The sequence below is a fragment of the Thamnophis sirtalis genome, unplaced genomic scaffold (genome assembly GCF_051295495.1).
Source record: "Thamnophis sirtalis isolate CommonGarterSnake01/CBP01778 unplaced genomic scaffold, rThaSir2_p1.2 scaffold_1, whole genome shotgun sequence".
Classification (NCBI taxonomy): domain Eukaryota; kingdom Metazoa; phylum Chordata; class Lepidosauria; order Squamata; family Natricidae; genus Thamnophis; species Thamnophis sirtalis.
Genome location: NW_028261381.1, coordinates 143249499 through 143266035, shown reverse-complemented (window position 1 = coordinate 143266035; position 16537 = coordinate 143249499). Strand labels below are relative to the sequence as shown.

Sequence of the window (16537 nt, the reverse complement as noted above, 5' to 3'; positions counted from 1 at the left end):
TTTTCTGCTATTGGGACCTCTGGATATTCTGCCAATGATCATAATTTATAGATAGTTTTGTATAGAAGCTTGCACATTTGTATATTTGTAAACTTTTATATTTGTAAACTTTTTCAAGAATAAATTGAAGCATGGTTTAACATTTACTGTTCAAAAATACTGCAATATGGAGAAGATAAAATAAATATAGCTAGTCATTACCTTGTAGTATGGCGAAAGCTTCATTGCAGATACACTGTTGATGTGCTCCTTGACCTTGTTGAAGAGGTCATCCCAACCACGAATCAAACGGCATTTGTTTTGATAGTTGACCAAGTCCAACTCATAGGTATTCCATACTTCACGTATCTTTAAACAAAAGGAAGCAACAATGAGACCTAGAGCTTAGCGTAGTAAAGACTATAAAACATCTTTACAAAACCCTGATATAAAATACAATTAATTCATATTTTTGTTAAAATCGCCAGAATATACACTGAAAATCTATGAAATGGTATAGAAATTAAAAATGAATTGCTACCTGTTTCAAGAATTCTTCCAGTGCCATCTCTCCTTGTGCCACAAGTAGCACATCCTTCACAATCAATTCATTCCTTTGTAAGTCAACATCCCAAATCTGCCCCAGCGTTAGTTCAGAAACCACCCAATTGACATGTAGCCTCTTCATCAATTGTTTCCAGTGACGATCCTTAAGAGCTTCTGATTTCAGCTCAATTACCAACATATTTATCTGGAAGAAAAAAGGGAAAAAAGGCATAAAATCTTTCTTTTAAAATCAACATACTGCTACATTGAAGTAGTTTTCAAAAGCAACCTTACCTTCATGTAACCCTTCAGAAGTCTCTGAACATATTCATAGGATGCATACTGACGTAGCCGAGCAGGAAAATTTTTCAGCTGGTTTAGTAAGCCATCTAAACTTTGGCGAAGCTGTGGAAACAAGAACAATTTAGAAAAAAAATGCAAATCTTGAAGTCTATGAATCCATGCTTCATTACATACTTATTAACATATTTTAAACTAAAGGAATCTTTATCTGTGATGCTAACCAGCGGTATACCTGGTTTTCAAATATAAATGATCATATTAATTCCCTGTAAAATTTCTTAAGCCTTATTTGGGCTTCATTCTAACCCTACTTACATGATTGCTATCTAGTATTGTCAAAGTGATAGAAAGTAGATATACCAAACCAATTTTCCAAATCTACTCTGGAGTCTTAGGGGACATTGCAAAACTAAGGGTACACTAAAGTTGTAGCTCAAAGAGCCTCTAAAACTGCATCTGGCTTTTGCCCCCGTAGTTAAAGTTAACTCAAATCATCCAGTTCCAATCTTTTTGAAAACAAGGAGCTGACGTCTTATCTAAGATACAAACCAATAAAACAGAGGTGATATCAAAATAATGCTCATATAATATATGTAATAGTAAAATAATGAAAGAAAATCTAGATCACTGTAATATGTTTCATTTCATAAAGCAGGTCTTCATATTTTTAAAACCACTTTTTCCCCTCTGGCAATAGTGTCACTTCTATTTTTTGTTTGTTTTATTTAACTTCATTCAACAAATTACTATAACCACTCTACTGCCCATACAACTCTGTGAAGATAGGTGAACACAATCAAACTACAGCAATTCAATTCAAAAGAAACTGTGTCAAGGACCCTAAAAATAGTATCAACACATCAAACAAAACCATACCAATCAATGTCCTGGCCCCAGCCTGTGCTTGTTTAAACATTATTTTGACATGGATATGCCACATTTCATTCAGTGATCAGAACAGTTTGTCGTAATGCAAGTATTAAAAATAAAATAATATGCAATAAACAATGTAGTAAAAATTAATTGAAGGGTGTCACACCAAAAATGGGTGCAATGTTGAAATACTCTTCCCAACTAATATTCATATTAAGTATGTATAATGCTATACTGAAAAAGTCAATTTTGATGGAAGTAGGAACTTAAAAGAAACTAGTATGGAGACATGCAGTATCAGTCATCAGTAGGTTATCTCCAAAGATTCTTAGTTTCTAATATGGTTAAATAATAGAAGAAAAGTGGTTGAAGTTCAGTGATTTATCCTTGTGGACTCTTAACAGGCATACTAAAGTTCCTAGGCTTTTTTATTAAGAGATTTGATATTTGTTCTAATGAATGTTTTCCCACACATCTAAAAAAAGGGTTTTAAATTTCTACATTGTAAGAGGCAGGGATATAAAAGAAGATATATTATATATTTAAGAATGGATGATGCCCTCTGCCCCCATTTCTGCATTCACATGAACAGCTGAAGTAATACCTTTCTGGGTTGTACAGAAACCCAAGGTTGTTCCTTCATTTGATCAATCTGTTCCCAAACTTTTGAAAGTTCAGACCAGACTCCTTTAAGGTCCTGTAGCTCTTCTAAAGCAACCTGTGATGAAAAAAAGTTAAAAACATCAATACGTTAAAATAGATGTAGATTCAGTGATAAAGTATATGATTTCTGAAGAGCCACTGTAATTATAGCAGGACGTATGTGTAGAATGTTTCTAATTTGAATCTCATAACTATAAAACATTCATGTAAGAATTCTTGGAATTCAAACTGTGATTTTGCTTACTTGGACACGTTCTTCACTGCCGCTGAGAAGTCCTGTATCAGTAAGCTCCAGGGCTTCTTTGGCCTTGGCGCATTTTTCCCGGTCATCTTTCAATCTTCCAAATTTTCCTTCATAGATGGTAAGTGCTTGGAGAGCCTCCTCTGGACGTAGGTTGCCCTTAAGAAGGAAGTTATGAAATTTTAATATAAAATTTAAAATATGTTACTTTAGAAGTCACTATTACATAATTTGACACTGGCACTTATCATATTTTAGCCTTACAGCTGCTACGATTAAGTATTGTGTAATTCTACCCAGGGAACTTGGTGTGTATTTGAAACAATGTATACTTTTCAGGTATACATTGTATTAGGTCTATTGTTTCAATCATTGTGTTCAACCAGAGCACCAAAATTAATTATAGGTTTCTGGTATCATCAAGGAGAGTCGGAAAACAATATTGAAGCCATGCAAATATATGGAGTGAAAATAATAAAATAGATCTCCAAATGCAAATTTAAGCTAAAAGATAAAAAAGAACTGGTTGAATTAATGGAAACTTACTGTTACAGGCTTCGTTTTCTCCCAGTCTGTCAATAAGTCCACTGTGCGGGTTTCTACAGCTCGATCTTCTTGAACAATCTTCATCTGCAAGTTTGCTACTTGTTGCTGAATGGCAGAATCCTTCCGTCGCATAATATCATTAAAAGCACCCCATTCTCCTTCAATGTTGTCAATATACAACCAGGATGAAGGAAACTGGAATCTCTGCTTCTCAAGCAAGCGTTGGCCATTACGGTATAGCTATAGGGTCAGGGGAAAAAAAAGACATATGGTAAGATCAAAAGATACCCAAGCTGGAATTTTAAATTAGCAGCTGCTACTATAATATGAAGAACGTAATCATTTTATTAGTTGATGAGGTGTTTGTTTTTTAAAATTCTAAAATTGACCAAGAATTTATAATCAGGATGTATCTTTTCAAAACATTTTTTAAAAAAATATGCCAAACAAGCTTACCTCAACTTGTTTCTCAAACTGCTTGATTTTGCGTTTCAGTGACTGCACATATGTGATAAATGTGACAGCATCAGATGTGCTAGCTGTATCCACTGAATGTTGCTCCAATTCTTGACGGGACTACAAGAAATGGAATAAAGCACTAAACTATAATTATATCAGGAAACATCAGAACAACTTACAACAGTGAAGCCTGGTCTAAAAATGGATAGGTTAGAAAGGAGATGCCATTGTTACTAATGTCCCCACCTCCCCACGCAAAATTCCTAAATCAATAAAAACTATGGAAAAAGACAACTCTTTCATCCTACCTATAATTATAATATTAGATAGGATCAATTAGTTTACCTCTTTTTTGTTTTTGTTTAGGGTAACTTAATATAATAAACGACCATCACATTTACTATAGACTATTCTTACCTTGGAAATCTGAGAATGGAATTCTGTCATGTTTTGGCCCAGCATTTGACCAAATTTGCTGAGAACTTCTTTATGCCAGGAGTCATACTTTAAGTTCACTTTGGATTGAACCTACACAATGAAGATAATGATACTTTTATTTGATACCTTTCTATCTCTGTAACACAAATACCTACTTTTATATTTGTATTACATTTCCTCATTCATTCTCATTCTTTTAATTTTTTTGCATGTTAAGGGAAAGTAACTAAAAAACGAGCAATATTTATGGTTTTGACTTTTAAAATTTGCTTTACAATCTGATTAGGTACTAAATTAACAAACTAACAATATTACTCAATAGCATGTTTTGAAATGTTTACCTTTCCATAATCTATGATAACAGGCCCAAATTCCTTCCTAGTTTCGGCATTGTCAAAGGTTCCTCTGGCTTTTCTGATTTGAACCAACAGTGCTTGCCACTTGTTTAAGTCTTCTCCAAGTCGGTTATAGATATTTTCAGCTTGCATGTCCCATAAACACTGGTACTGCAGCCAAACCTATAAACCAAGCACACAGAAAGAAAACTTAAGCAATTTTAAGAAAGACGTCATCATTTCTGAACAAATTGAAAACTACTTTTATGAATTTAAATTCCTTCAAAAAATACAAATTCTCCAACTTATAAAATTAATGTACATGGTAGGAGCGTAAAGGCAGAACATTCAGCAATAAATAATCAGTCAATCACACAGAATACTGATACATTATCTCAAAATGAACCCCCAAGAAACAAACTACAATCCTACCTTAACATACTGCTCCACCTCTGTTACAATCCCCTTGACAGCAGAATAAGCTTCTTCCAGAGCTGAAGGACCATCTGGCATCCGTGTCAAAGCATTACGATAAAACTTTTCTTCTTCTGATAACTCATAGTGAACACCAACCTAATCAAATCCAGAGTTAAATACATTTTTAAAAAAATAAAACAATTAGCAATTTCACCAAAATTCTTGAATGTCTCAAGAATTCTTTGAGTCAAAAGTATGTGTGTGGGCGTGTGCTATGTTTTACCTGGTATCTCTGACTTTGGATTCTAGGCAGTGAGAGTATTATTGTCTTCCAAGCAAACAATTCTTGGAAGAGTTTGTATCTGCAGTCTTCAATTGGTGGATTCAAATAGATCACCTGATTGGTTATTCGTAGTTCATGTACAACATTCTATAAAAGTATAAAGCCATGTTTAGTTTTCCTATACTAAATAAAAGACATAGTATTCATTTTAAAAACCTTCTAATGTTATAGTTGGAGAAGAGGTTACAGTGTGATAGACTACGTTGGCCAGATAGACTGTATTTTTTGGAGTATAAGACGCACCTTTTTACCCCCCAAAAGAGGATGAAAATCTGGGTACGTCTTATACTTCAAATGTAGCTCCACCCACCCGCTCCACATGTCACATTTTCAGGGGGTCCCATGCGGTGAGAATCCTCACTTTCACATGGCGCCTGATTCCCGAAGCTGCCTGGGGAACTGCAATGAAAGCCTTTTCAATGAAAGCATTTTTAGGCTGTAGAGTCCCCTTGCCACAGTTCCCCAGGCAGCTTCAGGAATCAGGTTCCGACTGAGGCAGCAAAGATGTTAGCCAGATGAATATTGATAGATGCTGCTGGGAAAGAGGCAGAAATGTTTTTTTCCTGATTTCCTTCCCCAAAATTAAGGTGCGTCTTATACTCCAATGCATCTTATACTCCGAAAAATACGATATTACTGTATTACTGTATCTAAAACTGACCTATTCTTTGAAATTATTTCATTAACTGTTTAATGTTTGCAAAGCCTAAGCACCACAGTCAACGTGTTTTTACTTATCCCACCACTTTATTCTATTCTTTCACAAATCATAAATATTCACATGAAAAAAGACTTTAGGAGAGAGGCCTGTCCCTTTTGATTATGAAACTTGCATACATTTATCTTATTTTTTGACATTCCAATAGAAAAGTCAAATTCAGTGAGATAAAAACAAGGGAATAAATATGAGGAACATGAAAAGAAATTAACATAATTCATATGCTGGAAACCAGATTGAAATCTTTAGCTATTGACTAGTCATAGTAGAATGCAGAATCCCACTTTTCTCTTATCCCCAAACTTTAAATAAATTGCCAATATGACACTCACAAGCTAAAAATTTTCTAGTAAAACTCTGGAAGATAGCTTCTCTGAAAAATTATATTTACTGCATTTGTGCAAATATGAATAAACTTCAACAGAATCACTACTGGTGTTCTTCAACTGATAATAGTATTCAAACTGCACAGATATAGTTTAAAGTTAAAACTTCACTTACTTTGATTTTGGGCTCTCCACCTGGTTTATGACTGACTTGTGGAGCATCTGTATCCATATCTACTTCGGCTTTGTCATCAGCTTGACCAAGAAGTACTTGTGTCCATGCTCTCAACCCAGCTTGCAGGCGAACTCCTAGTATTCTCTCAATCTAGGATGCAAATATGTTCAACAATTGTATTACTTGACAGCATTGTTTATTTTTATTCATATTTTAAATGAAATTTGTTTGCCAATGGTTCCACTGAAAGGCTACAGAATATGCAAAAGAAGGACTAGTTAGACACAGTTCACATAATACATGGAGTCATAATGACTTAGATCTGCGACTGCCATTTTTAGCAATTGTTAGAAGTTATGATGGTACAGAAAAAGTAATTCTATAGCCAGTCCTCACATTTACAACCACTGCAGCATCTCCATGGTCTGTGATCAAGATTTGGGTGCTTTGCAACCAGTGGATGTTTATGACAGTTGCAATGTCCCATAGTTATGTGACTGTCATTTGTGTGCTTCACACCCTGCTTCAAGAAGCAAAGTGAATGAAGAAGCTGACAGTAAAACTGCAATTCATAGACACATAGTATCTTGCTTAACACCTAGTGAGGTCATAAGTCTGTGTAGTGACATGAAGTCTCACTTAATGACTGATGCTTGATTAAATCACCAGTTTCAATTGTGACCATTAAGTGGGACTACTTTAACATAAAACAAGTATCAATAAGACTGAATATTACATGAAAACTGTGTCACTGAAAAATTTGGAGAACTTAAAATCCCTTTAAATTTTAAAGTAAAATATGGTTAAGAATGATATTTCCAAACATTATTTGTGAGTTACTGACTAAAATTTGACATTTTAAAATGTTGCCCTTAATATGATTTGAATAAGTGAACAGTTTAGAAAAGATGCCAAAGTAAAATCAAAAGAATTCACGACCAATAAAATATATCCTTGCCACTGCTATATTGGATCACGTAACTTAACATTTTAGCAGTGCTTAATAACCAAAGAAAAACAATTTCTAGAACCAGTTGTTCAATTCTTATTGTCTTTTATCTCATAGAACATTTAGTCATTCTTCAATATGCATTTATGCATGTTGTCATCTGAACAAAAAAACTGATAAAAATAGTATTTTTATCAATCATAAGCAAATAGATCAAATTTTAAAAAGATTTTAGCCTAAATAGCATTGTACTATTATGTATGTTTGCAGAAATACAGTGAGGACTATTTTCAGGCAAGTGTATCAACTTGGAATTTAGAATAGAAAGGAAAGAAAGAGAACTATGGATTTAACCACCTATTCATGTTTTTCCCCAAGATATAAGCCAGAGAGTTTAGGAAGAAATACAGTCAGTGAAGCTTACCTCCATATCTAACTTATTCACCCAGATTGGCAAATTGGAATATGAATGAAGATTCAGATCATCCACAGCCTTCTGAACTCTGTTTAAAATTTCAGAGAATGTTTTGTGATCATACATGCATGTTTCCAAGGATCTGACTTCCAGGTCTATTTTCTCTTCAATGATAAGCAGGTCATCCACCTAGAAGATAGAAAATAATAAGCCTTTAGTACTTAACAATTCTTCTCTCCCAAACTTTGGAAATGTAATTACGTAACAATTAACTTTATAGTCATTGGGCAAAGCAATTATGTTTGCAAGTGTAAGTGGTAAAAGGAAACCAGGCTGTCAGAGAACACGGTGGCCAGACACTATGAAAGCTGACACCAGCCAGAGTAGGGGAAAACTCAAAGACATAGTGAAAGATCAGAAGGTGCGCAGAGATCTGGCCTATAAAATCGCCAAGAGTCAACTGTATGTACAACATCATCATCATAATTTACAGAGCTAGTTTGATCTAGTGGTTAAGGCACCAGGGTAAACTAAGATTCTGTGATTCTAGTTCCACCTTAGGTATGAAAGCTGCCTGGATGATTTTGGGCCCCTCCCAGCTCATGATGCCAGGCTTCCATGATAATACTTGGTTAATCCGAAAAGTGGATCCTGCATTTGCAGGAAAATACTAGAAAAGGGTGTGTGTGTGTGTGAGTAGCATAAATTGTAACTGCTAAGTCACCTAGATATTTTAGTATATTTAGGAATTGATACGTCTATTACTTTGATCTCTAGAGAAATGCCTGCAGAAACAGAAGATGTAGTGAGATTTTTTAAAATATGCAATGCTCTCACTGAAACATTACTGGGTCACTCATCCATTTAAAGCCCCAAACTTGAAACAAGTCTGACAATAAACTAACCTTTTCCTGGAAGTTGAAAACCGTCTCTGCCAATCGCTGAACGTAAGGATCCAGTTTGTAAGATTCCCATACCAGTGCAATGCCCTCTGCAATCAAAGCCTGCACTTCTTTTTTAAGACCCGCAACCAAGAGAGAAATGGTATTTCGTTCTTCTACTTTTTCACAAGTACGTTCGTATGTGCGAACACTCTCAATCAAAGAGATGGCAAAAGGATAGAGCTGATTGGCTTGGTGAGCTTTGTTGACTATTGCAAGAGGAACCCGAAATCCAAGCCACTTGAGGTTACGGACTTCTTTGGATAGTGTAATTATTTCTGGGAGGAAGTTAACCTTTAGCTTGAGGACATTTCCTGTTCTGCCTCTCACGCGAGTGCTCTCAATGGTAAAAATGCGCCCAGAGACACCAAGGTTTCGCTGCTGAACCTTCCGAGCCCAATCATCAAATATTTCTTGAGTGTTGAGCTTCATACGGAAGCTGTCTCCATCTTGTTTTAGCTTCTGTCCTTCTACATGGTTTTCCCAGCCCTTCCCAAGAACATCTTCAACACGCTTCATGTAAGCCGTAAGTTGCCTGTCAATCTGTTTAGCCCAGATGATAGACCCTGCGACAGGAGGCAAATCTCGAACATGACTCATTTTGCAAGCTTGACTTTGAGGATACTGAACTTTGAATTTGTCATGAAGTGATTCTATGTCGTCTTTCACACGTTGGATTAACTGTGTTTGGTATTCACGGATGGCACCTCTAATATGTGGCCGAACAAACAGAGCATTAAATCTGGAGAAGATTCTGAACATTTCATTGGCATTCTTGGCTGTGCCAAGCTGATCCCTGAGGCGAGCAGTAATGCGGGTTTCAACTCTATCAATTCTTTCATCGTATCTTTTCATTGCAGCTTCCCAGGCTTCTGTACCTTCTTTGGAAACATCCAAGCCATCTACTTCTTTCACGTTCTCATAAGCAAGATTTACTTCCTCAATTGCATTAGCATCAGCGGCGTCAAACAACACTTCTGCTACTTTCATATCTTGAGGCTCAGGCACATCTCCCTGATTTTGCTGAGCCACAGCGGTAACCTATTTAAAGTCATAGCAGTTAATAGGATAGTTATCATTCAGTATTCAGAAAAGTAGGCTTCTAACACTCAAATAAAAAATGGGTCTTAATATTCAACAAGGTTTCTAAAAAACAGCCATGACCTGTTCACTTAAACTCAAGTTGCAGCATGCTTGCTATGAGTTTTCACCATCTATTCTACTTTGCAATAATTATTCCCACTTGCCAATTATGGGAGGATTTTTTTGTCATTCAAACAATTTTTTATGAAGCTGACTTATCCCTTTTCAATTAAAAAGAGCCTTCATTAGAAGTCTATGAAACAAACACCTGCAAGATTAAATGCATGCTTAAGATTTGGAAAACCTATCAATATTTTAACAAAAATGGCAATATGTATTACCTGAGGCCGTAGGACTCTGACAATGACTGCTCTTAGTTGTTCATGCTGTCTCCGAAACTTCCTCATTTGATCAAGACGAGCCTGCAGCTTTCTGTGGGCAGGATTGATACGCCATACCATCTTCAGATTCTCTTCTCGCTTTCTTTTCACAATGTCTCTTAGTAGGACCTGAAGTTTCTCATACTCATCATCCCAAGATTGGAAGACTTCAAAGCATGCAACCATGACCTGAAATAATATTGAATAAAGGAAATGAATATATCCTGTAATTTTTTTTAGTTTATTATGCACTACATAGTTTACTTAAAATCCATCTTAATACAATAGCAGAGTTGGAAGGGACCTTGGAAATCTTCTAGTCCAACCCCTGCCTAGGTAGAAAACTCTATACCATTTCAGAAAAATGGCTATCCAACATCTTCTTAAAGACTTCCAGTGTTGTGGCATTCAAAACTTCTGGAGGCAAGTTGTTCCACTGATTAATTGTTCTGTCAGGAAATTTTTCCTCAATTCTAAGTTGCTTCTCTCCTTGATTAGTTTCCACTCATTGCTTCTTGTTCTACTGTCAGGTGCCCTGGAGAATAGTTTGACTCCCTCTTCTTTGTGGCAACCCCTGAGATATTGGAATACTGCTATCATGTCTCGCCTAATCCTTCTTTTTATTAAACTAGACATACCCAGTTCCTGCAACCGTTCTTCATATGTTTTAGTCTCCAGTCCCCTGATCATCTTTGTTGTTCTTCTCTGCACTCTTTCTAGAGTCTCCACATCTTTTTTACATCCTGGTGACCAAAACTGAATGCAGTATTCCAAGTGTGGCATTACTAAGGCATTACTAAGGCATTATAGTGCGGGATCTTGATTCAATCCCTCTGTTTATGTAGTCTAGAACTGAGTTGGCTTTTTTGACAGCTGCTGCACACTGCTGGCTCATATTTAAATGGTTGTCCACTAGAACTCCAAGATCCCTCTCACAGTTACTACTATTGAGCAAGGTATCACCTATACTGTACCTGTGCATTTCATTTTTCTTGCCTAAATGTAGAACCTTACTGTTTTCACCATTGAATTTCATTTTATTACATAGTGCCCAATGTTCAAGTTTGTCAAGATCCTTCTGTATATTAAGCCTGTCTTCTGGAGTGTTGGCTATTCCTGCCAGCTTGGTGTCATCTGCAAATTTGATGAGTTCCACATTTATTCTCTCATCCAAATCATTGATGAAGATGTTGAAGAGTACTGGGCCTAAAACGGAGCCTTGGGGTACTCTACTGCATACTTCCCTCCATGTAGATGCAGTTCCATTGAGGACTACACATTGAGTCTAACTTACATTCTTCTACTTTATCTAGTAGTAGGTTATGGTCTACCTTATCAAATGCCTTACTGAAGTACAAGTAAACTATATTGATGGCATTCCTCTGGTCCACTAATTTTGTCACTTTGTCAAAGAATGCAGTAAGATTAGTCTGGCATGATCTGTTTTTGACAAACCCATGTTGGCTTTTGGCTACTACTGTGTTTGCTTCTAGGTGTTCGCTAATTTGTTGCTTGATTATCTTTTCCAGAATCTTTCCTGGTATTTAGGTCAGGCTTCTTGATTTACAGAGAGACACAACTAGTAATCAGCCATTATGAAACAAATAGTATTTCAGGGCTGTTTGATTATGTCTCCAAAATTTCAGAATGTTTTAAATTGAAATCTGCACAAAAGCTATCTTTAAAAATAGTTATGCAGAATCACCACACAGTCAATATGAGTAAATCGCTTCAATGCTATGGTTTTTGTGCAGTAAAAAATAAGCTGTGTGTCTTCTGAGTTGAAGCTAATATTCTGTACCAATGTTTGGTCTTTTCCCTCATCATATCAGCACGTTAAGCAAGACTTACCTTCTCAAATTCTTCATAGGCAACATGCATCAGTTTTCGTGTGCCCAATACTTTGAGTAACTGGGAACTTAAGTCTCTTGAAATGGCTTCCACTAAGCGTAGAGCTCTTTGAATAGGATATTTTGTATTTCTGATTTTTCTCAGGTGAGTGAATATTGCCACCAATGCCTGTCGTATTTTATCCAGTTCGGTTGCAGACAACAAATCATTTAGAGGGAAGTCTTTCATTAATGGATTATAATCATTAACTGTCTCCAATGCCTGTTTCAGACCTGGGTGTTAAAAAAAGAAAAGAAAATGGATTTAATTTTTTAAGTGTTAAAGCAGTTAAATATATAAATATAAATATATATAAATATATATATATAAAGACAAACACACAAACACACACACACACACACACACCCCTGCCAAATTCTCCTTCTGGATAACTCTTACCTGTATCTGTATCAAAGCTAACAGTAGCATGAAACCGTTTGCCATGTTTCAAAATATCTAAAGTTAACAGAACTTCAGGGCTTTCACGCTTCTCCTGAATACGGTAAAGAGCACGTTCCAAATTTAGCCAGAAACTGATTTCTTGCAAAGCAGTACCTGATGCAGGATCCCTATCTAATTTGGTCACCTAGAAAAATAAAACGAAGAAACATATTTAATGAATTAAGCCATAATTTAATGTGATGTGTAGTGTATTTCTTTTCCTTATTCTGCTTCAGTCACTTTAATATATAAACAATGAACAGAACAATATGAACTTGTGAACACCAACCTATCTATAGAAAAGCAATTATAGCAGAAAACTTTACTTACTTATTGTATGCAAGAAATAAAAATTTGGTAGAATTCAAAAAGTAGTCAAAAATGAGCAGGTTAAAATATTGTGGGATATATTAATAAAAACTGATAAAATCTTGGCCGGTAACACACTAGATTTAACTGTGGCTGAAAACTAGAAAGTGTGGAGAGTTAATGTGGCAATAGCAGAATTTAGTAGAATAGAAGACAAAGAATAGGATAAGATCACAATATATCAAGGTCTGAAAACTGAAATATTATAGCATAAATTGGCCATGGTGATCCCACTGTCTATTGGAACAGTAGGTGCAGTATTAAAATATATTAAATAGCATTTAGAAATTATACACATTGACAAACTTTCTGTCAGTTATAAAAGGCCACACTGCTTGGATTTGTGTGTAAACTACACTAATATATTATGCTATCCTACATTCTTGGGAAAAGTTGATGAATATGAAGACCAACACAGCTAAAGAAATGGCAACTGTGATTTCATACTTTTATACATATATAAAAATAATAATAATTTTCCAATTTACCTTTTGGATTTCTCTAATCCAGCGATTAACTCCAGATTGTAGCTGGTTGAGAAAACTTGGGTCCTCAACTTTATCACCAAAATCTGTAACCTTTGGCTTTTCTCCACGTTCATAGCATTGCTTGGCAACATTAGTGATAATTGGATGAATTGGTAAACTAATCTCTGGTATTTCAATATTCTGCTGCAAATGCAGAAGTCCCATTTCAAGTTCTGCAATTTTTTTCTCAACTGAGGGAGCCATTTTATCCCCATCCCTTAGGAGAAATACAAAAACAGGCTAAATAAAAATCTACGTATGTAATTAAGACATTTACAATACATATGCATGCAATCCAGAATATGTTGCCCACCAACACAAACAAGATATTAAGATATCACTACAATATAAAATAAACTTGATAAAAGAATGAGATGTGCCACACAATTAACTGCTGTTACTATGTTTTCACAGGGAATGACACATTTCAGAAAGTTGCCTCTTTCCTATAAGGAGCCATGGGAGCAGCATCAAATACAGCTTGAAAGAAGCTTCAATCTTTTTTTTTTTAAAAAAAAACACCCTCTTTAAATGTCTTCTAACAGTTAATATCTTGACTCAATAATTTTCCATGTATCTTCCCATTTTTCTTCTTCTTTTCTAATTCACTCGTCCATATCAGAAATACAAATTGTACCAACTAGAGTAGTTACCTGTCTGCCTTGCCAGATTCTCTGATGTAGGACTTGAAGAATGGAGCAACAGCATTGCTAATGAAGGAATGCAAAGTTTCATAGGGAGAATCTTCGCTGAGAGTGAGAACTCTGAGCTGGGATGACACAGGCTTGTCTGCATCAATTACTGGTGCCCGCTTAATGAAAGCCAAACTATAGATTACAAAAATAAAAAATAAAAAATTAGTGAGCATTTACTCAGTTTAACATGAAGACATTCAAGTTCTAGGCCAGTGTTGGTGAACCTTTTCGGCACAGTGTGCATGTGCGCTGGTCACCTGGTGTTCCAGGGTCTGGCACACATGCACGCGTGAAGACCAGCTGGTGGGTGTGCATGCGCACGCCACAAACCAGAAACTCAGCTTCCCAGTGCGTGCATGCCAGAACCCAGAAGAGCAACGGGTGATGGCTGGCGTGCCTGGAGAGATGGCTCTGCATGCCACTTCCGGCATGCATGCCACAGGTTCACCCTCACGGTCCTAGGCAGTTTTAATTTTTGTTAAGTTTGTATCTTATTTCCACTTCAAACATGTACTCAACTAGCTAATAACAATACTAAATAAATATGTTATTAAAACCTAAACATTGGTTAAATACTTTTGTAGTATCACAGAACCTATTTTATATTGTCTGTCTGTCTCAGTCAGTCAGTCAATCATCTAATTTATATGGCTGCCCAGCTTACAAGCAAGTTGTATTCAACAAAACCGAAACAAAATCCTACCAAATTACTTGAAAGGCCCCATGTCTAATAACAGCAATTTGCCTGATGAGAAGTAACTTATCCTTGAAACCATGCTCAACACTACTGATTCCCATGAACAGATTCATGCAGTTTTCTTGTCCATAATATAGAAATGATTTGAGATTGCCTTCTTCTGGGGAGGTTTTGACTTCCCATTTAGCCTAGTACCATAGTATTTTCTGGTAGTCTGACCACAAAAATTAAACTATTAAAAGAGTATTTAAACCAGGATCAGACAAGAAAGCTTTCCCAATGCGAACTGCCAAACCACCATGTATATACTGCAACCTAAAATGATAATAGCATAATTTAGCATCAAATTATTAGAATTTTCCATTTTTGAGAAAAATAAAACCCTTGAATAATTATGTAAGCTTTTGATGTGCTTAACAGTTTTACTAAGCAATTGATTCCCATTAAAAAAAAGGAGGGGATTGAGCATCCTGACCCTATTTCCAGTGACTATATAATTCCTTACAACCTTGGAACAAAAAAAAAAAGCCTAATAAATGTAGTTTCTGATTGCAGGATACTTATCCAGATCTTCTTTCAATTCAGGCCTTATGGGAAATTAAGATCATTACTCATATGACATATGTCATGATTGGCCTTTTCAATATTTTTGTGTCAGAAAGTGGGATATGCTTCATAGAATCATCTAACTTCAATACTGGCATGAAAAATCTAAATTTGAGAGTACAACCAACCTGTAAAGTTCACTCTTCAAAGGAGAGAGGAGTAGAATAATCCCTCTTTCTAATTTGTCTTCTAATGCACTAACAGAAATTCTGTCTTTTTAATTTAATTCCCTTTAATTTATAATCTGCACTGAATATGGATCTGTCATTTTCAGGTAGGCATGTATATTAGACATATTTAAAGGCACAAGACTTCATACTGACCAGCATATTTACAGGGAGTATCTTGACTGACCTGTTTGATTTTATACCATAATGAATATCAGTGCTTATTCCATAAGAAATAAATTCTTTTTCTTCCTCTCCTTCATCACCAACATCCTCTGCAAAGAATTAAGAAACCTTACTAGCATCAGTTTCTCCACAAATACATTTTTTTTATTTTGATACATGAAAAAGAAAAAAAAAGAACAAAGGGAAACATTAGAAAAATACAGGAAGTCATGTGATTGTTTAAAAGAGATCATTAAACACTGGCTGCACACAACAACACTTTCCATTACCTCATATACAGAAAGCAAGCATGTTTTAGTAATTAAAAACCTCAAACTTGGGGTCATACAATCTCTTCAAAACTGAAGACTAATATTTTTCTTGCTTTGTACAGTCTTAAATTCAGAAAAGCATAAAAGCCAGGAAAGTGCTAAAGAGATTGGGAAGTTGGCCGGGGTGGGGGGTGGGTGGGTGGGGGGGGATGCTCCAGAAATGAAGATTCCTAAAATTAGAATTGCTTATTGCTGTTATTTATACTATTTTACATAAATTGTCTTTTCACTAAACGTTTTTGAATTTGAACTATGCCCGTTTATAGTTTACAAATAAAGAGCTTTCTGCGGAATTCTAATTTGTCAAGATTCAATACAAATAACATTTACACTTGATAGAAGCTATAATTCTCTCAAATATTAGAGGATTCTTTATACAGGAAAACCTCATAGCTTAAGGAAAATGAGACTCGATTAACAGTTTCTTAGCTGACAATGCTATAGTAATGACACCACTGCAATGCAGCACAGTGACGTGCTCTCTGGGAGACACACCCAAATGGGGAAATGGAAAGAAA

General features: G+C 35.7%; 1 protein-coding gene across 2 annotated transcripts in view; it reads right to left on the bottom strand.

Annotated features, from left to right (window-relative positions):
- DYNC1H1 (dynein cytoplasmic 1 heavy chain 1) overlaps positions 1-16537 on the bottom strand; it is a 60757-nt gene that overhangs the window by 40226 nt on the left and 3994 nt on the right. For both annotated transcript variants that reach the window (XM_087726517.1, XM_087726508.1), the window contains exons 2-21: positions 15710-15797; positions 14011-14184; positions 13319-13574; positions 12420-12606; positions 11982-12253; positions 10092-10319; positions 8632-9708; positions 7736-7915; positions 6363-6512; positions 5084-5230; positions 4816-4956; positions 4390-4566; positions 4028-4138; positions 3608-3727; positions 3152-3391; positions 2609-2764; positions 2306-2419; positions 820-930; positions 521-730; positions 202-348 (exon numbers count right to left, since the gene is read on the bottom strand). In XM_087726517.1, coding sequence (XP_087582643.1) covers positions 202-348; positions 521-730; positions 820-930; positions 2306-2419; positions 2609-2764; positions 3152-3391; positions 3608-3727; positions 4028-4138; positions 4390-4566; positions 4816-4956; positions 5084-5230; positions 6363-6512; positions 7736-7915; positions 8632-9708; positions 10092-10319; positions 11982-12253; positions 12420-12606; positions 13319-13574; positions 14011-14184; positions 15710-15797 — 4286 coding nt within the window. The remainder of the gene's footprint in view (positions 1-201; positions 349-520; positions 731-819; positions 931-2305; positions 2420-2608; positions 2765-3151; positions 3392-3607; positions 3728-4027; positions 4139-4389; positions 4567-4815; positions 4957-5083; positions 5231-6362; positions 6513-7735; positions 7916-8631; positions 9709-10091; positions 10320-11981; positions 12254-12419; positions 12607-13318; positions 13575-14010; positions 14185-15709; positions 15798-16537) is intronic.